Here is a 21,290-nt window from a genome sequence, read left to right as displayed (position 1 = left end):
CCTATTGTGCTTGTGTTCAACTCCGGCTGGGAACACCAGCTTCATCTCCAGCTGTTGGGTGCAAAGTGAATCAGGTATTTCACAGTGGTTATTTGATTAGAAAGAATTTATATTGTTGAGTTAACAATAGTTTGTGTATGGCAGTGAAGACAGTTTCTACTTGTCTGAAATATTTAAACATGCTTAACTTATACAGGTGCAGCCATGGCTAAATATATTGATGGGCACAAATATGTGAGTCTCTGTATCTGTAGAGCTGTGTCAGTACAAATTTCAACAACAGTTTTTACTCGCATGTCACTTTCTTAGGGTGCTTTGAAATAAAATAATAATGATAAATGAAATGTTTGAGGTAGAGTAAGTAAAACATGAGAATGTGCCTTCTTACAGGTTGGGGAGAGAAAGTGCAGAAAAGAACATGACAGGAACCTTGGCACAATATCCGTGACTACGTGGGAGAGGGGAAAAAGGATTCTCATGAAGATCATAGGACTAATCACAGGGACTGCCCATGTCTCCCCTTCTGAGCTCCTCGTCTAATCTATATCCAAAACAATGCTCGCTTGATTTTTTTTACAGCACTTGTATAAGACCTTTAATCTTTAAATGCAAAGCATCGCTATTAAAATATTTGTGCATGACTGTCAGGCCAGGCAGACTGAGTAAATCAAGGATGGGTTGGCGTGGGGAGGCCCTTTCAAGATTTTTTCCAGTGCAGCTCCACAAGCATTCACTAGGCAACTTGCACTACGCCTGCTAACATGACCCCTGCCTAGAGCCTGTGACAACTGCCATCAGGCTCTTTGGCACCATCCTGGCTCTTCTTCCATCCTCCTTTTCCCTTCTCCCCAATTTTGTTACCTCTGTTGCTGTTACCACTCATTAAATGTTTTTTTCCCTGGTCATAACTGGACTGATTTGTCTTAAATAAGAAATTTAAAGAGGCAAGGATCATCTAAAAAAAAAAAGTCCTTGCTCATGCTCATTATTTATGACCATTACTTAAAGGGTTATGCCAGTAATTGGTGAATTTGAGAATAACTACTCACATCCAGTGAGAAGAACCAATTCATCTGTTGATCTGACTTCAGATTCTTTCAGCTCTTTCAGTTGTCAGTGCTTTCACTGAAAGCCAATGAAATACAACCCATTTGGACTTATTTTAAATATGTAGACACAGATCAGCAACTCATCGATACCATGAGCATTATGCAGTGACAGAATCAAATGAAACTTAAATTCAAATGCTATCTCTTATTTAGGAATTATTAATTCTTTTATAAAGTGCTCAGATAAAAGTATCTGCCTTTTAAAAAATGTTATTTACCTTAGGTGACTTATTTATTTCCCTAAAGGATATTAGTGTTAGTCTGTTTCTTTAAAGGAAAATATACCCATAAAATTTTCTTCTAAAAAAACAAACTTGCTAGCCAGATGTGGTGGCTCATATCTGACATCCCAGCACTCTGGAAGACTAAGGCAGGAGATTGGAAGTTTGAACCCAGCATGGGCAACTTAACCATTTAGCAAGACCTTATCTCAAAATTTAAAAATTTTTAAAAGTGTGAATGCCTTAGGTTGAGTACAGAAAAATATTTTTATAAAACCTAGTATGTCCATAACTAAATATTAAGCCCAGTTATTTAGTCTCCAAAAATGAATTAATGCATGCTATTGAACAACATGTATTTTATATACTCTCATATTCATAGAAATTTGAGACATCATAAATATTTGAAACCATGGGAAAATGCAGAGCTCTTGTTTGTTTTGGTTTGGGGCAGCGGGAGGAACTGGAATTTCTTGCATGGATGCTTTTTGGAAAGAACAGAGAAATATTGTAAGACACAAGGTATGTGTACCCGTAGTTTTGGAACTTGTATCACTTTTAAATTTCACAAATGTATATTCTGTGTGTGGAGTACTAAATCCTACAGCAATAGATTTGGAAAGACTGATTTGAAAAGTATTAGTTAATTTAAATTTTTTACACATTTCCTAGCTTGTTCAGTTTTTACATGTTTGATTTTTGTATAAGGTCTTAATTTGGTATTAATTTGTTTTGACTCGCTTTTGCCTCATTTCAAAAACTGGAACACATATACATCAGTTTGTGAAAGAGGAAAATCCCTTTCCTTTTGGATATACCTGGCCTTTGCTGTGGCAGTCTGATATAGAAGTGTTCATTCCCAAAAAGAATGAAAGGAAGAGCAAAGGAAAGCTTCACCGAGTTCAACGTTTGCCACCTAACAATTTATCTTATGACTTTTTAGTTCTGAACTAACAATATCAATTGTAAAACTGAATGTTTACCTCAATTGCAACAAGTTACTTTTCTTACTGTGATTTTTTGGTGTGTAAATGTACAACAATTTCCATCACATACTGAAGAAGGTGGTAGGCCTCAAGCAGGCAGGCCATACCCTGAAAATGTACGTTAAACTATTGAAGACTGTCTAAATTTTGAAAGATTTGAAAACCCCATGCTTTCATCAAAGATTAAGTGAGCTTCTAACTTTGATATGTTCATACATTAAGCAATAGCTATGTCAAACAGTTTGCTTGTTTTTATACTGAGATTCCTGGTGAGAATCCACTTTTCTCCTCCACTTTCATTTCTCTTCCACTCCAGCCATGAGGCCAGATTCCTCAGAACACGTACCGAGGTACTGAGCAGGAGGTGCCCAAAGTCCTCAGACTCAGGCAGGAGACTGTGAACCTCAAAAGTAAACCTTCCTGTTACTTAATTTAAGAAAACATTTGGCAGAGAAGTATAAATCAAAACCACAGTTAAGTAGCACTTCACACCCACTAGAAGGCTAGAGTCAAAATAGAAAATTGCAAGTGTTGGTTGAGGATAGAGAATTGGAACCTTCAGACACTTCTGGCAAAATAGTAGAATAGTGCAGTCTGTGTGGGAACTAGTTTGGCAATGCCTTAAAGGTCAAATATAGAGTTAATGCACAACAGTTCTGCTCCTAGATATATGTATCTAAGAGAAATGAAAATATGTGTTCACACAAAAAGTCATACAGTAGGGGCTGAGGGTCTTAGCGTGGCAAGTTACAAGGTCATGAGTTTGATCCCCAGTACCAAAAAAAAAAAGTCATACATTAATGTTCCTTACTGCATTATTTACAACAACCAAAAAGTGGAAATAACCCAGATGTCTGTCTACCAAGTGATGAAGCGATAAATCAAATGTGGTGTATCCATCAAATTGAATATTATTTGGCAATAAAAAGGGGTATGGAGTATTAAGCTAAGTGAAAGATGCCGAACACAAAAGACCACACATTGTGGGATTCCATTTATGTGAAATATCTAGAACCAAAAAATCTATATAAATAGAAAATTGCTTAGAGTTGTGCAGGGCAAGAGGGTCAGGGGAGATTGAGGAGTGCTGGCTAAGGAATATGTGTGATCGCTTTTAGAGGTAATGAAAGTATTTCAAAGTTGTTTGCAGTGACGTTTGCACAAATCCGTGACTGTACTAAGAAACAATGAAGTGTCCACTACATACAAAACAAGTGTGTTATACTAAATTGTGTGAGCCATTCTTAAGAAAATTCTAAAGCATTTTTAATTCTCTGTATGGTAACATATATGTGCACACAAAATTATTTTGTTAATGTTTGCAAATACAGGAGCCTTGCCACAACAATTTTATGTATCTGTACAACATATTTCTAACCCTCCCAGATAACTTACCATAACAATCAAGAAATTTCAGATTCTTTCCCTCCCCCTCAAAATGTAATAGCCTTGTATTTTCAAGACCATTACAGAAAAATATCCTGCAGTTTGAATGTTAGCAATTAGTCTTGGACACAGTAGAAACTTTTAAAAAAGAGAATTGCCAGTCTTCAATTTCATACTAATTGTTCTAAAATTGCCAAGTGATTTCTCGTAATAATTAAATTTACGTGCCACATTCTTGTCTGTCCCTAAAAATAACTCCGTAACACCAACAAGCAACTTGTAACTCTCACAAGCTTTGCTTCAACGTATTTTGAGAGCCACAGTGGTTACTAGACTATTTTGAATTCTGACAATAAGAGAAAGTGAGCAATCAATGATAGAAAAGCATTGTTGGCTTGAGGAATTGCAGGCATAGATGTATCTGAAAAGAAAAGGCTAATGATCAGTTGAAAAGAAATTTGCATCTGTGGAACAACCACCGCTCAACATTTCTGAGGTTCATCTTAGCTTCCACAGAGCCTTCCCACCTTCCCTTGTTCATTCCATTTTCCACCCTGACCAGTGCTTGTCCTAGGCCATGATGAAGAGGAGAGCTTTGCTAGCTGAGCTGGTAACATTTCCTCCTCCATGTCGTGGAAAACTATTTAAATGTGAAAGCTTTCCCCTTAAGCACATAACTTGTGTGGACAGGTTTACAAACTGGCAAGGAACAAATATCAAGAAAGCTCTTGTCATGCCTTGATTCACCAGGGCTCTTGGGAAACCAAATGGAAAGGCTTTTTTCTTTTTAAATTAGTATTTACTCTGGTGCTCCGAGAGTCTAGCAGTTGAGTGTGTAATGAGAGGTCAAGCACACAGATTCTGGCATTAGATAAAGCTCCTTGGAAACCTGACTCTTGTACTTCCTCGCTAAAATTCTCTTATATTTCCCTTAATGCAAATAATAGTGCATACTTTATGGGATGATTGTGAGAGTCAGTGAAATCTCTATTGAAAGCACTTAGCATAGGACCTGCCTCCACTACCTATGATGAAAGTGCCATGTGTACAGGGCTCTCCAGACAAAGTCTTGATGGGAGAAAAACAAATCAATCAATCTAAGTTTAAAGGTACAAAGAGCCTCTTTATGGAAAAAAAGAGAATGGTTAATTTTTTCTGAAAATGAGTATCTGAATGGGCTTCAGGTATTTGATAAACCCAAATATGATGACCCATTAATTAAAAAGAGATTGTTTAATACAGAGATGGAAAATGATCTTGAAGAAAACAAGAAGATAGGGCCAAGAATGTTAAATATTATATTGCCATATTGCTCAACAATTCCACTTCTAATACAGGATAGGACAATGATTAAAAAAAATACAGCACATCATTTCAAAGCGCTCTTTGAGGTGATTGGTACATAGCAGTTCTGTATAGTGTGGGAAAAAACCAGGGAGGCAAACACAAAATGCAGATATCTGTAGGAAGTTTCATAGTGATAAATAGTCTTCAGTGAAGTAAAAAGTACAGAATGAAATGGAGTATAGAGTCAGGGCGTTATGACAAGCTGGCACTGCTATTGTCAGTTATGACTTGTGCGTGAGAAAAACATTGTTTTTTCACCTTTCCAGTCTGCAGTAATTGGTAGAGGTCAAGTAGATATGCATTGGGGGAATAAAAAGGAGGAGAAAAAATGAGAGATAGTGAGCACCAGTTTGCAAATTCAGATAACTAAAATCTAGATAATTTGGAGGAAAAGGTTTGGTAAGTCTAACGTCTGACATTCTGTTTGTAACCAGCACTCAGAGGAAGGTGAAAATGGTAATTGAACTCTTTTACACTTTGCCAGCAAAAGGGACAAATATCTATTAGGGCTTAAATTCAGGAAATAACAGTAGTTTTTATCTTGACCAAGTGACCTTTGAGCTATCATCTATTTCTGAGCAAATATAGCCACCCTGCTTAATGGAGATGTTTTGTCAGTGCTGAGTGTTTAGGGTAGAACCAATATTAGAACAAAACTATCTGATATTTAACTTTCATGGCTCTATGTCAACTTTGGTTAGATGATCTGTCAACAGGCCGCTCTCTGGGAATGTACCAGGTACTTTGGAAATCTTCCTGAATTGTTTGCAGCTACTTGGCTCCTTCACTGAGCTGAAGAACAAAAAGCCTCTTGCTAGTCCCCAGAACATTTCTATGTTGTATGTATTTGTTAGAGTACAAAGCAGATACTCTTCTGATTTTTATTTCAACTTTATGATTAAGAAAGCTTTGGGAGAGTTGTTGTTTTTTATCCCACAGTTGCCTATATTTGCCCCTCAAGGTCACGCTCATGGCAAGCCAATGGACTGTCAGTGCAGTGTAAAAGCTTATTAGAGATGTCAGGCAGATTCACAGAGCAGATTTCAAGCACAGAGCTGTGCTCAACCTCCTACACCCTCATGTATATGCAAACTGCTGGCCTACTCAACAACAACAGTTGCTCTGAGAACTCCTAAACCCTCCTAAAATCTGTGTTCATCTAATCACCCTGATCTTATCTCAGTTGTTGATCCACAGTCTCTGAATTTTATTATCATTGGGTTGTAAGAACAAAGCAGGTATTATGTAGGTGGGAAACATCCCAAATTTGAAATTCCTGAAAGCAAGAATAACATCAGTCATCATTTCCCAGGCATTGTTAAACCATCAGGCTTTGTTTTAAAACTGGAACAAGAAGTAGCTGTAATGAAAGTAAAAGCATATCATGACACAGCAGTAAATAAAAAATATGATACATCAATGTGATGTAACCAAGGGTCTATTTTGACCTCAAAAGATCTATAAATATGGCTTAAGAATGAAGAAGTTGGAACTGGCTCCGGGTTTCCAGATTCCCAATCCACCACTCTTACTATTAAGTCAAGGGAAACTGCCTCACAGGGAGGATCCGAAGGATAGATAAAAATAGTCCAGAATCCTTGTAGCACATATATGATTGTCTTCTTTCTGGGGAGAGGTTTGGCTCCTCCAGTTCCCTGTACAGTTGTGAGGATTTGTCTGGATGTGCTAGCTGATTGATTGGAAGATTTCTTTCCCTAGAAACCATTAGAAGATCATAACAAAACTCTGTCTTGGGGCTTCAAATAAATGGCTTCAAGGAAGGAGATTAGAAGATGTTGTATTGATTTACAAGAGGATGAACCATTAGGTCTGTGGTTCAAAGAGCAGCCAACTCTTCTAATCTGTTATTTCCATTATCATCCACATCATCTGCTTATATTTAAACACAGTTTGTTGGAATGGGGTATGTCCTTTTTTATTTCTCAGGTTGTGGTTTCTCGAACAGTATCATCTACCCCTCATGTGAATTTTCGCCTGGATTCCCAGCCTGTGTCTCCAGAAGTCATCGTGGAGCAACCGTTAAACCAAAATGGCTACACTCTGGTTATCACTGGGAAAAAGGTAAGCCTTGTTCTGACAGGGCTTTTCCATAGTTATGAGTGGATAGCTGCAGCCAGTATCATTTGGGTTTTTTTGTTTTTATAACTTCTCTCTTTGTCTTACATTCGCATCTCCTCCATTAAGTTTTTTCTGAGTATTCCAAAGATGTTCCAAACTAAAGTTAACTTTTTATTCATGCATGATTAGGCTTACAGGATGTTTTCTTCATAATGTACACTTTTACTTTTGTCCTACATCTTTCAATGAGAGAAGCAAACACAGAGAATGAAAATTAGCATCTTATAGTAGAACTCTAGTTCAAACAGATAAATCCTGGAAATGTATGCTGGAATCTGACTCCAGCCAGTAATTCCTTTTCTGAGAAAAAAAGATGTGCATTTTGGTATCAGCCCTCACTTAAAATTTTCCAGGAATTCAAATGTGTTTTCCTGCAGCCTAGATTGTACTCTTTACTTCAAAATTACCTTGACAGACTGAGTGTTCCTACTCTGTGTAACCTCTCCCTTTGCATGACAGTGCTTGTAAAATTCCTGGGCGGTCATGTCAGCTTTTGTCACATAGAAACCAATAATAGAGGGAAGCAAGAAATCTGATTTTTTAATTTTAATCACGTAACCATTGTTATGTGATTTGCACATAGGTGCTCTCTAGTAGACGCCATAAGTTGATATTTATATGTAACTTTTGTGTATTCACATTTACTCAAACAAACCAAAAACCTGGAAACCCTTTGTGTCACTTTTCTCCACAGATCACAAAGATCCCACTGAATGGTTTGGGCTGTGGACATTTCCAGTCCTGTAGTCAGTGTCTCTCTGCTCCATCTTTTGTGCAGTGTGGCTGGTGCCACAATCAATGTGTGAGATCAGATGAGTGCACCAATGGGATATGGACACAAGAGATCTGTCTGCCTGCAATCTACAAGGTAGGTTATCATGCATGATTTTTGTTAAATACAAATCTCACTGTTGAAAAAACAGTCTAAAGTTTATTTACTCATTTAGCTGTGAGACGTCAGCTTGTCCCTGCGTGGCCTTAGGGCACCTCTGAGTCCTGCAGCTGAAGGACTTGTTTCCTGTTCACTAGATACTCTCCTTTGGCAGCTGCTTTTCCTTAGTTCCTTGTGCATGGCTCATGAGTGATACTGCTCCCCATTTGTTCATACTGGAGCTTGATTCCCTCCTGACTCACCCATTCTCTGACTCCTCATCACCTGCTTCATGCCAGCTGCCCAGACAGAAGTCTCCACCACTGACAGACTTTTTCGTTGCATAACCAGAACCTCAAAGGTGAACCATGCAAGCCCACAATTCCAGCCATGCAAGGGCAGACAGGACAAAAGGATTTTTTTCTGTATGAGGCACAGAAGAAACTGTGCCATCACATGTAGATTGGAGATTGTGTCCCAGAATATATGGGAGGCAACTTGAAGGTTAAAGCCTATGGGTCACTATGAGTATCGACTTGGTGTAGCTGAAAGAGAAGTAAAGGTGGGACTGATGACTGCACTGGCGTCTACAGTGCTGTAAGATCTTTCATCCTTTAGTTCACTGCAAAAACACTTATTGAGAGCATACCACATGGCAGGCCTTTTAAATACTGGGGTATATAGTCAAAAAAAGATAAATGTGCCTCCTGCTGTTAAACAACTTGACTTCTGGAAGTGGACATTCCCGTAATATTGCATCCACACTCTCTAATCTGTTACCTTATTTGCTTAAGCATATTCTTAGTACTATGAAAATTTCCTTGGCAATTATTTCTTGGTCCAAATACTATACATTTTGCTTGAAATTACTTCTCTGATAAGGACCCAGTATGTATTTTCTCTGCATGCATTTAGAACAGTTGGACTTTAGTAAATGATTCTTGTGAAAGATTCAAGTTAAAGGTCTGGGTCACCTGGTTCACACTCAAGTAAACAAAGTGTACACGTCAAAACAAGAACCCAGTCTAAGCACAGGTCTGTTTTCATTTAGCTATGGTTTCAGATGAGATTTGTAGTGGGTGACTGGATTTTAGACCAAATCATTTTCTGTTTGATGTAACAACTATCAAGCTTTGGCTTGATCAACCAGAAAATAAACTGAAGAAATAAAACAAACTTCGAATCTATTCTGTAGTATTTATGCACATTTTTATCATCCAGTATACTTTTAAAACCTTCATGTAATTTTATACTTTTATAAACACACAGAATTGGCAATTTAAGACACTAGAAATTTGAACTCTTCATGTTCCATGAAAGAGATACGGAGTGTGTGTGTGTCTATGTACTTACACACACAATTAAATCAACTTTTATTCCAAAATAGCCTGTAAAGAAAGCAGGTTAATAACCAGTACAGAAATATTTAAATTACTGTTTTCTTTTACTAATCATGAAAGTCATATTAAAATGGTCAGAAACCGAGTAATATTTTAGAACTTTCTGGAAGCAGAGAGACACGTATTTGAGTCTACCTCATCTCTCACATCCTCTGGCTCCAGCACTCTACAGTTGGCAGTTTTAAAAGGTTGCATTGTATCATGCACTAGTCTTCCAGGCGTGGGCTGTACAGTTAGGGGGAAAGTAGTGCAGCTGAGTTCATAAATCCCTCTTGGTTCATAGTTGTTAGGAAGATTTCATGCTGTGCTAGACCGTGACATTTAGCATTCTTACTGTGAAGAATAAGACAGATTATTCATCTTTTTCTTATCTGTCTTAAACTTTACATGCACAAAATCTAGAGATATATAGAGTTTCATTTGCCGATACATGCGCGTTAACCTGCTTTTCAAGGTACATCATGTTCAGTAAGATTCTTTGCAACTCTAGATAGGAGAGATAGCAGGAATGCAAGCCCATTATTTTGTTTCACATATGTCAACTGATCTTGTACTTACAGGGCAATGAAAAATGCTTTAGAAAAGGAAGAGTACTTTCCTAATTAATATATTGTGAATTTATCAGGATAACGTTGTCATCATATAGGGTTGAAGTCAATCCCAGTAAGACAATAAACTATTTATTAATTAATCAGAAGACTCAGATAAGAAGCAGCAGCAATGTCTTGTAGGAGTAGGAGGGCTACAGGCAATATATTGCCAGGGTATATTTTGTGACATTTTTTTTCCTGCCAGAGCAGAAAGAGCCTTCCGTTGCAAATGTTTCTGTTCAGGGATGTTTTTTCTTTTAGCTTTTTCATGTTTTATCTTAAGTGTTTAAAAAACATGATCCTTTTAAAATATCAGTGGAATGAGCCCATCATAAACCCAGTCTTTCACCTGTTAGAGCTGATGTGTGGTTGTATCTCCCCTGTCCAGACAGGTGGGAGACGCAGCCTCTATGGCTTCCTGCTGGACACACTTTCTACCCACAAGTGCACTCCAGTATAATGGAGTTTGCCTTTCCAGTGCTGGGAAGATGGTGTGATCCATGGCCCCTTCTTTCTTTTTCCCTTGAAAAAAGAGTGGAGGTTACCTCTTAAACCAAGGGAAAAATATTCAGTGCAGAAAGAAAACCTTTTGAAGCTTGCACCTAGTGAAAGTTTTCTAATACTCATTTCTATTGCCAGCACGCCACTTCAGCAACTCTGTGTCTCCTCTCAAATCAACACTCAATCCCTTTGCTTTTTGCGGCTAGTGATGATGTATGTTGAGTGGCAGACTTCATTTTTTTTTTCCACATAGTAAAGGGAATGGAGGCAGCTGGAACGGACCCAAATCAGCATTGGGCAGCTGTTTTCAACAGGGAAGGCTCCTCATTAGAAGAGGGAATAGCAGCTGTGTGGCGGCCTCAGGCTGAGGAGAGACCTGGGAGGGTGGGATGTCTTGTTCTCTCTTGTTGGATTTCTAACATAATAATAAACAGATTTTTTTTTAGCAGTTCTCATTTGGCTAGACGTAGAGAGGTAAATTTTCATGAAAGGCATAACTGTGTAATGGATTTTTATGGGTAAAATGGCTATCATAAAAGCATTAAGCTAAGACTTTAAACGGGTTTGGTAACAAGGGTAAATTAAGACTTTGGTTTGGAACTATTTACCTTGGAAGGATGAGAATATTTGCAAATTTGAATTTTGCTATAAGTCTTCTTAATTGTAAGACTTGCACAAAATGGGCTTTAGCAAATACCTTTGCTGGTTTTTAAGTTGCCTCTATCTTGGTGCTGTTTTCCCACCATTGTACTTTATAGCACAATTTACAATATACCCCCCCAAAAGAGCATTTCCTTTCTCAATTGTCACAGAGCTACCCAGGAGAAACTTATTTTTAACTTGGAAATGCCTTTTGTTTAACTAGTTTTAACCTAATAACAGTTATCTTGCAGACTTTATAAATGTCTAATGCTACTTTATACCATGATTGCCAAAGTTTTATTAAGAATTCCAAATTTTACCTTTAATACACCAAAGGTGATCTTGCAATACAATGAACCTATTATGTATTAAACATTGAACAAAGGGTGAAAAAATCTTAAAAGTGAGATGTAAAATAATACCAATGGAGATATTTAGAAAGACGGCTACAATACTGTTTTTAGATGTCCTCCAGCTCTGTTTTTTTATATCTCATAGAAATAACATATTAAGATGTATTAAATGTATTAAAATGTTATGCAGTATTTGATTTTACATCATATACATGTTATACATCAAACAATGACTATGCAAAGAACAAGGAAAATCTTGTCAGTAATAAATGTGAACTAATAAGCATAAAGAAGTAGATTAACTTACAGGAATAAAAAAGTAGATTTGCTTATTTTTTGGTATTTGACACATAGAAGGTGCTTTTTACATGATGAATGAATGAATGATTGCCAGGGATGTAACGAATACCATCTGTGTGTTGGTATTACGATAGCTGCTGAGTACAGTCGTATAACACAAAGTATTAAAAGATGGACCTTTACCATGTGAATTTCTTCTGTGGATATAGAATGACAGTAGCAAAAAGAATGAGGTGCACACAAAGCTCATGCACCAAGCAAGGTGTAATGATGATGTTGGCTGACAGGGCCGGTGGAAGTTTATCTGGAGGCCCGTGAAGGTGGTATAATCAATTACAAGCAAGTAAGAGTCTGGACCCAAAGTGTCTACTGCTGCCCAAAATGAGTCCACTTCAGACTGGCCCAACAAGCCCCTATTTCCTATTCCGGCTGACTCTACTCTTGTTCCTATTTCTGGATCCGAAAACAGCTTGTTCTATCATATGTCAGATAGTTTCAGTGTTTATTCCAGATGCTGTGCAATTTGTGACCCTTTTCCTTTAGTGAAAATTGAATTTTTACTGTATCATGAGAGAATTTCAAACCACTTTAAAAAGGATATGTAGTTTGTTTTTGCTTGCTTTATCCACGTATTTAAAAAAATAACATATTGGATTTTTTTTAAGTTCTGTATTGTCCTTGTAGATTTTCCCTACTAGTGCACCCATTGAAGGAGGGACAACGTTGACCATATGTGGCTGGGACTTTGGATTCAGGAAGAATAACAAATTTGATTTAAAGAAAACCAAAGTTTTTCTTGGAAATGAGAGCTGCACCTTGACGTCAAGTGAGAGCACAACAAATATGTAAGGATTTTTGAAAGCTTTGCAGGGGTGTACTTGGAGACAGATTTTGGTTTTGAGTGAATGCTTAGTATGGTTTTTCTCAAAAAACTAATTTCTTGAATTAAAAGGGGTCTTTGGCCTGTGACATTCCTTGTATACTGGGTTCAAGCCAGTACATCCTGTTAGAAAAACAAGTGAAGATGCAAGAGACAGAGAACATCTTTGTTGGGGGACCAAGGGTCTTCACTGAAATGGAGTGAAGCCCCAAGCCGACTCAAGCCCCAGATTTATTGAGGAACGACAAAGGCAGTAGAGCCGTGCCTAGCACAGATATTTGTTTTGGGTAACAAGGCAGGGCAGCAAGAGAAGGTGAGAGTTTGGCCGAGTAATTATCTTTTATCTGATCATGCCCCTGTCTGCCCAAGCTAGCAAAAGGGCTAGTCTTCAAGACTTGTACATCCCAGGCAACTCAAGCAGACATCAACCCATTGGATGTCACAAGAAATTCCCCACTTGTGATTTGCTTTGTGCTTTTAATCCTGTTACAGGGGTTGGGGAAAGGTAAATGTTGGCATGGCCTACTGAAGGAAAAAAGAACCCAGCATTTAGGGATTTTTTTCAACCATTAATGTAACAACTCTTCAAAAGGTGTCTAGGTATATTTGAAAGAAACAGTCTTTTGTCTTCAACCAATAGGCTATTTCTATAGTCAGTAAACAGCTCAATACAGATCTCCTCTTGTAAATTCATCTGCTGAACCTTAAAAGTTTGGTAAAGCCACTCAACTACCTTTTTCAGACTATTTTTAAATGAATTTAAATTTACATTCAAATAATGCCTATCGGCAGTGTACTGAACGAAGTATAACTGGGAGGCGGCAGTAGCATTCCTATTTTACAAAGGAAATACGTGATATTCCAAGAATGGAATATGGTTTAGCAGAGGTGATTCAGACAAGAAGAGCCCAATGAACCTTTAAAGACAGATTTTCTGATCCATAGCCTGGGCTTATTCTACTGTATTCTACATGTGCCTTCCATACTGAATTCCACAGTGAGGATCCAGAAATCAATTACTATACAGTAATTTATAAGGATTATAAAAATCATCTATTCATTCTAATAAGACAAAAATAACAAGTAATGTCATATTTGTTAGCTCAATGGCAAAATAAATTCATTTTAGAAATTTTCTTGTAAGTTCTCCAACTCTTCTTAATTACTGCATTTATAAATTAGTGTCTGTATAAATGAAATAATTTATTGTCTTCTCTAAAAACTTAGTATAACAAGTTATACTTTTTCAAAATTTAAGATTATTGATTTAAAAATTATTCTATGCAAAGCCCATCACAATTTCATTATTCTTTTTTTATTTTAAAGAGAAAAAACACAGAAAAGAAAAACAAAAGAGACAAACAACTACAAGAACAACGAAAACCCCAAAACAATAACAATAGAGGCTTTCAAAACAAGATGATACAAATTTAACAATGGTTGTCGTATTGCATATTATCTTCAAAGGAGTTGCTTAAATTACCAAATATAGACATGAAAAAATGATCAAATCATAAGAGTATTAACTGTTCTTTTTCAAGAACTAATAGAATTATTAGTACAATCATCTTAGCTATCTTACATGCGTGTACACAAATTCACATTTTTTTTCCTTTTCCTTTCTTTTCTCCTTTGCCCTGTCCCAGTTATTTTTCCCCTTTGGGCAATTTCTTACCCTTTCACAATATCTATTGTAGATTTTGGATTTTATTTACTCTTTCAGTTTCTTACAGTAGAGAAACAATATGGTATTTGCACATGTGAGTCTGATTTATTTCATGTATGAGTATGGTCTCAAGTCTCATCCATTTATGTATAAAAGCCTTAATGTGATCCCTCTTTGTAGCTGAGTAGTACTCCATTGTATAAAAATACCATATCTTTTTTATCCATCCCTTGGGTGATGGCATTTGGGATGTTTCCAAGATTTGGCTATTATAAATTGTGCAGCTATAATCATGAGTGCTCATATAACACTGTAGTATGATGTTTTCAATTCTTCTGAAAAATACCCAGAAGTAGGGTATCTGGGTTGAATGGGACCTCTATTCCTAGCTTTTTGAGGAAACTCTACAGTGATTTCCACAGTTATTGCAACATTTTACACTCCCACCAACAGTGAAGAAGTTTCCTTTTCCCCCACAGCCCCTCCAGCATTTGTCATTGGTTGATTTTTGATCCTGGCCATTCTTTCTGGAGTGTGATAGAATCTCAGCATTGTTTTAATTTGTATTTCTCTAATGACCAGAGCTGAACATTTTTCATATATTTATTTGCCATTTGTATTTCTTCACCTGACAATTTCATTATCTTTTAATTTCATTATTCTTTAAGCAATTTAAATGTGTAACAAGTAGAAAAATAGAAATGAACTTGTTGATATATTTTGATAAGGGAAATTTGGCCATTCTTACTGGTTATTAAGATATTATTACTTTATTTTAAATACACCAAATCTTATTTGTACAATTTTATAGACTTAGATTATTATGCACTTTTTTTAACCATGTACTTTTTAATTGGTGAAGTCTGCATTGATGAAGTCTTTTTCCTATGTTTTCTGTATATATGCTATACTACAGCCAGTATAAGGATTAGCATAATAGTGCAGAAGTAGAATTATATAATTTTCAGCCTTAATTCTTACCACAAAACTGTTTGCTATTCAGAACAGCTCACAATCTGAAGTTAACATCCCCTCATTAAAAAAAAAAAAAAACACGCCAGAGAATACATATGGTTTTGTAATCTATGAAACTGCTTTTTTCCAGGTTGAAATGCACAGTTGGTCCTTCAGTGAATGAGCATTTCAATATGTCCATACTTGTTTCAAACAATCGTGGAACAGCACATAGCACCTTTTCCTATGTAGTAAGTCTAAGCCTTCCTTTTTCTCATGAACTAAGATATTTAGTTTTTATTTAAATTTTTTAGTTATACAGTTAACAAGTTATGTTGTTTTATTTTTTTCTCCTATTCAGGATCCTGTAATAACAAGTATTTCTCCAAATTATGGTCCTAAGGCTGGTGGCACTTTACTTACTTTAACTGGAAAATACCTGAATAGTGGAAATTCTAGACACATTTCAATTGGTGGAAAAACATGCACTTTAAAAAGGTGTTGTAAATTGATTTTTTATTGTATCTGCCAAGTTGTATTAATACTTACACATAAGAAATCAAGCCAAGTTTGTTCTTTCTAAAGTGAAAAAAATCAAGATGTTTATTTATTGTTTACTATTCTGCTGCTAAGACTCACAAATCCAACCATCTCCTTCTGCTGAATTTGCTACCTTTTCTTTTTTATTTATTAATCTCACTTTTAAGTTTTGTTTTTCCATTTACCTGCATTATTTCTCAATATCCCCTTAAAATGATGAACTTGAGTTTCTGGTAATTGACAATAAGTTAAAATGAACATTTCCATCAAGATTTAAAATTAGAAGTCACATGGGGGGGGCAGAAAGAGAGATTAGACTTGGAAGGAGGTTATGTTTCTGCTTCTTTGAGTTGAAACAGATCAGTTTACTCAAGGACCAACAGTACTTTAAAGATTGCTTAAAGTGCCAGATGTTTTGAAGTTAGGGATGGCCTTTCAACAACATAGTTCGGGATCAAGTCAAATGTAAACAGCCTACACTAGAAAGGGTTTTTTTCTCGGCCACCTCAGGAAATTCTCAGTTAGGCACCATTGAGTTATATCCTTTGATTTATGGGCATAATTCTAAATGATGAGTACCTTGAAAAGCTAAGATCCATTTTTTTATTTTTTGTTCAGTGTATCAAGTAGTATTCTTGAATGTTACACACCAGCCCAGACCATTTCAGCTGAGTTTCCTATTAAGCTGAAAATTGACTTAGCCAACCGAGAGACTGGCAGCTTCCATTACCAGGATGACCCCATTGTCTATGAAATTCACCCGACCAAGTCTTTTATTAGGTAAGTAAGAGTTTCTGATAAGTATACAAAATAGTGGACATAAGGATGAATTGACTGTAGAATAGCAAGAAATGCATTTTTATTCCTGACTTGGGTGCTGTTGCATTGCTTTTGAAGACTTTCTTCCCAGTTCAGTGGAAAAAGTCACATTCAGATTCTGGATACAGTCTGTCCTTATTACTGATAAATCATGCCAACAAGCATTTCAAATTAAATTATATTTTAAATGGCTTGCAGTAAAGTAGTTCCTTGTGGCACTATAACATACATGCACTTGTGTTTATGGACATGTTAATTCTATAGCAGCCACAATACCCCAAAGTAGAAACACCTTTTTTCTCCCATTCTTCAGTGTTTTTGTTCAGCCTACTTTCCGTGTAACTTTTTCCTATCCCCAACTCCCTCTGAATCAGTATCTCACTGGAGCCAATTCAGTCTACCCTGTTTCCATTAGTTCTATTAGCCTAGCAACAATAGTTAACGTATATTATTTTCTTTATTTTAGGCCAAAGAAATATTTCTGTTATATATTTAGTGAGTAAAATTTTCTTTAGCTTATAGAATACAAATGTTTAAAAATATTTCCAAGTTAAATGCATTGTTTCCATTGAAGAATTGCCCCTCATCTTCCGTTGGACTTTGACGGTGCTTCATATAATCATTGCATGTGTGTCAAAATTGAAACTCTCTCAAAATATTTGTTGGATCTCCTTCTGAAGGTGGTACCCATTGTTAATTCCCTAGTTTCTTGTTTTGAAGTCCTGTATCATTTTCATTGTTTTGTTGGGAGGGGTTTTATTCTGTTTTGTCTTGTTTGATTTTATTATATCCAATGTCAAAGCAACTATTTCAAAGCTAACAAGTGTGTTATGGTAACCATTTTGGATTTACTCTTACCTTGTTTTGAAGTCCTTTATTGCATTCATTGCTTTTTTTTATTAGTTCTGTTCTGTTTTGTTTGATTTTTACTATGTCTAAAGTTAGGGGCAGCTATTTTGAAGACAACAAAAGACATGGTAACCATTGTGGATTTCCTATTACCGGTTTTGAAGTTCTGTATTTCTTACATTGTTTTATTTTGCTTGGTTTTATTCTCTTTAAAATAAAAATTACCCCCCAAAAAATACTTGGTGGGAAGAACCTCTCAGTATTACTTTTTTTCTATTTTATTGTGCCAGTGGTGGGAGCACAATAACGGGTATTGGAAAAAACCTGAATTCAGTCAGCGTCCCAAGACTCGTAATAAATGTGCATGAAGCGGGAAAGAACTACACAGTGGTGAGTCCTTTGAGAGACAATTCTACTCAGAGCTCTGCATCTCTGTCTCTGCTACCTGGCTTTCAGGGCACATGGGACATTTTGATTTTGCCTTTGATATTTGCTATTTACCTTCTTTGCAGCAGAAGTCAAATCATATTTTAACTCAACAACAAAGATTGTGGAGCATCTTGGGCTGACATAAATGCAAGCATACAAAGTTTAGACACAGATTAAGATTACCAACTTTAAAGACAGCCTGTATGCATAGAAATCACAACATTCTCCCATGGATCTTTATGATTCCACATAGAATATGGAGTCTTGCATTCTAAGATAACTCTTATGTAAGGTTTAGGATTATCTAGGTTTTGGAGCAGCAGTCTTGTTTTTCTAGGCAGCAGCTAGTCAGTGTTTGCTTATGCTCCTCCCTATTTTTTTACCAGTCTTGTCCTTTGCTTAGCATATTATCAAGTACTAAGAAACATCACTAGACTATGACTCCTGGAGTGTGGTGGTTGTTTGTCATATCCTGATTCTATTTGCAAGGTCTTTTTGACTTTGACTGAATGCCTCCTTTAAAACAATTAATCCGTTTTATGCTCTAACAATTTCAACAGGTCACATTAAAATGGTAATTTTTGTCTAAGACTTAAGAAGTTGAAGTTACTTCCAAAGATTGCATACCTTTTGCTAATGTCTATTATAAGATGCTATATAATCTAGTTGGACTTGTTCACTCAACATAGAATGAAAGTTTTGAGTGCTCTAGCTCAAACATGGTCGTGATCAGGTAGGTGACTGATTGAATTACAGCACTTTCTTTGAGATTCCCCATCCAGTATTTCTTGAAGACTAAAGCCACGGTGTTCTTTAATTACAAAAACCAATCTGAGGCTAAAAATGTCAAACTAAATCACCAAACAATAAGGTCATCTCAAATGAGATTTTTCTTGACCTTCTCAATCAGCCACATTGCATCACCTCTAAAAAGTATTATTAGATTTTTATCATATTCCTAAGGGATTGTACTCCAGGGAGTTACCGCATGAACTAAAGGGCTTTGAAGCCAATCCCCACACATGGCCACAAACAAAGTTAAAATACCACTGCTATTAATTTAGGAGATGTCAGTTCTCCACAAGCAAGCACAGCAATTTTTCATTAGCCATATCAGAATAACAGTAGCTCCTTAGGTGTTGGCATGTGCCTTTTTAAAGTAGTAATCCAAGAAATTGTTAGATTATCTAATTAATATCAAGTCTACATTATTAAAATGGTGTCTACCTTTGCTTTCTTCTCCCTTGCCAAAATTAAGATGACAGAAAGAAAAACTCAGCTTCATTCATGTATTTATAATCAAATACTTTTTAAAAATGTTTCTAGGTGTCAGACATGAGAGATGCATGTTTCCAAAAAGAATCAAACAATGGCAGAAGATAAAAATCTCAATCTATTTACATACCTAGAAATGTAAACTTCTATTGTTTTTAGCCACAGACATGTTAGTACAATAGAAATACACAGGAGAGTTGGATGGGAATGAAAATTCAGTGGCTGTATTTGACTATTTACTACTTTACTGTTGTTTGTGGAAACTCATAAAAAGTATGTGTTCTATATTCCCTGACACTTTCAAAATTTGAGGATGACCATGAAAAATCGAACCCATTTGTTATTTAACAAATAAAAACACATGATCAGATCTGATTTAGACATATAAATTTAGCCTCAATAACTTTCATTTAGTAAACTTAAATATTTTTAATTAAAATTGAATTTTTAATTAAAAATAACAACAAAATGTGTATTAATTTGTTCATGTACATTTTAACCCAGATGCCCACAGCTTATTGTAGAGCTTCAAAGTTGGTATTTTATAAATAAGTATTGATAACAGATAGTAAAATTGTTTGTTTCCATTTTTCAAGAGGATTGGAATAGGGCTAAGGATATAGCTCCATGGTAGCACTTGTCATAAGATGCACAAGACTTGGAGTAGATCCCAAGCACTGAAAAAAAAATAGCTCTTAGCAGTATAATATTAACTTGGTATATAACTAAATAATAAATTTTGTTCACATTTTGCCTATCAGTTTTATCTGCTTACAACATGACACATTGAAATGTAGAATAATTTTTAAGTTACTTTTAAAAAAATATCAAACACCAAATTCTGTTGTGCTTTTTATGTATATCCTTTGGCTTTTTCTATTGTGGGCATAAGTAATTGTTTTATCTCCAACTAAACTTGTTAAAGAAAAGGAAATCTAAGGGATGTTGTTGCTTGTTTATCTTTTCCTTGGGGGAAAGCAGCCATTTAACCTTAAACTTATCACTTTGTGTTGCTAGTTTTAGCCTGAGTATAATCAAGAGGAAACCACATTTTCCAAAATTCCATAAATCAGAATTTCAAAGGAGAATATTTGAAATGAAAGATGAAAGGGCATGAAATAACAATAGCAGTATCTTTGTAGAATAGAGAAACAGGAAAAGATTTACAGGTATAGATGATATAATGAGCACAAGATAGATCACTGAAGTGAAGACAATGTGAGTACTGATGTTAATGACCCAGCACATATGGACCCTCTATTCTTCCTCTCAGAAATGTGTGGCCTGAGTCTAAGGAAATACATCTGAAAAGCTTTAATTTCTTCATCTCTAAATAGGATATTCATAGCATCTACCTGTAGGATTATCAGAAGACCAACTTTGTGAAGCATTTTGCACAGAACCTGATAAATTAAAATCTTAAAGCACGGGGCTGGGGATTTAGCTCAGCGGCATTAAGTGCCTGCCTTGCAAACAGGCAGTCGTGAGTTCGATCCCCGGTACCGATAAAAAGGAAAAAGACAAAAAAAAAAAAATCTTAAAGCACAATAATAAGATTCTCTGACTACATAGTTCATGACAGTGGTAACCGTATGGAGCTTGGCAGTATAGAAATCACTTTACTAGGCAGTATCCTGCATTATGGATAAAATTTTAATCTTAATTTCTAAATGAGGAAACTGAGTAAGAGCTTTGCCTCGGTTCTCAGAGCTTCAGTTAAAGCTAGGATCTGAACCAAGGACGTCTAAACCCCACAAAATGTAGCTCCAACTCAGCCATAACTGCTTCACAAACTCAGGAGGCAGTCCCTCCAGGTGACTCTTCTGCCTTAAGGAAAATAAAATAATAAAAGAGTACAGACAACCTGCAGATAGAGCAACAGAGCATGCTGTGGGCAAATGAAGCCCTGCAGTATTTTGAAGACTGGGTTGTTTGGAAAATGTTGCATCTCTCGTGTTTCCAGAAATGGTTTCTTCAACATTAGAAAGTGAAATGCAGAATTTTTTTTAACAATTCTGTGTTTTCAGTTGATT

General features: G+C 36.1%; 1 protein-coding gene across 1 annotated transcript in view; it reads left to right on the top strand.

The window, feature by feature from the left end:
• Met (MET proto-oncogene, receptor tyrosine kinase) overlaps positions 1–21,290 on the top strand; it is a 106,277-nt gene that overhangs the window by 49,839 nt on the left and 35,148 nt on the right. The window contains exons 4-10 of the mRNA XM_003475137.4: positions 6,997–7,131; positions 7,883–8,056; positions 12,530–12,690; positions 15,497–15,596; positions 15,707–15,843; positions 16,504–16,665; positions 17,844–17,943. Coding sequence (XP_003475185.1) covers positions 6,997–7,131; positions 7,883–8,056; positions 12,530–12,690; positions 15,497–15,596; positions 15,707–15,843; positions 16,504–16,665; positions 17,844–17,943 — 969 coding nt within the window. The remainder of the gene's footprint in view (positions 1–6,996; positions 7,132–7,882; positions 8,057–12,529; positions 12,691–15,496; positions 15,597–15,706; positions 15,844–16,503; positions 16,666–17,843; positions 17,944–21,290) is intronic.

Source organism: Cavia porcellus, unplaced genomic scaffold (assembly GCF_034190915.1).
Source record: "Cavia porcellus strain 051 isolate PalLab524CR breed Dunkin Hartley unplaced genomic scaffold, mCavPor4.1 scaffold_2, whole genome shotgun sequence".
Classification (NCBI taxonomy): Eukaryota; Metazoa; Chordata; class Mammalia; order Rodentia; family Caviidae; genus Cavia; species Cavia porcellus.
The sequence above is the reverse complement of the archived record's forward strand: the minus strand, read 5'-3'. Positions and strand labels throughout refer to the sequence as shown.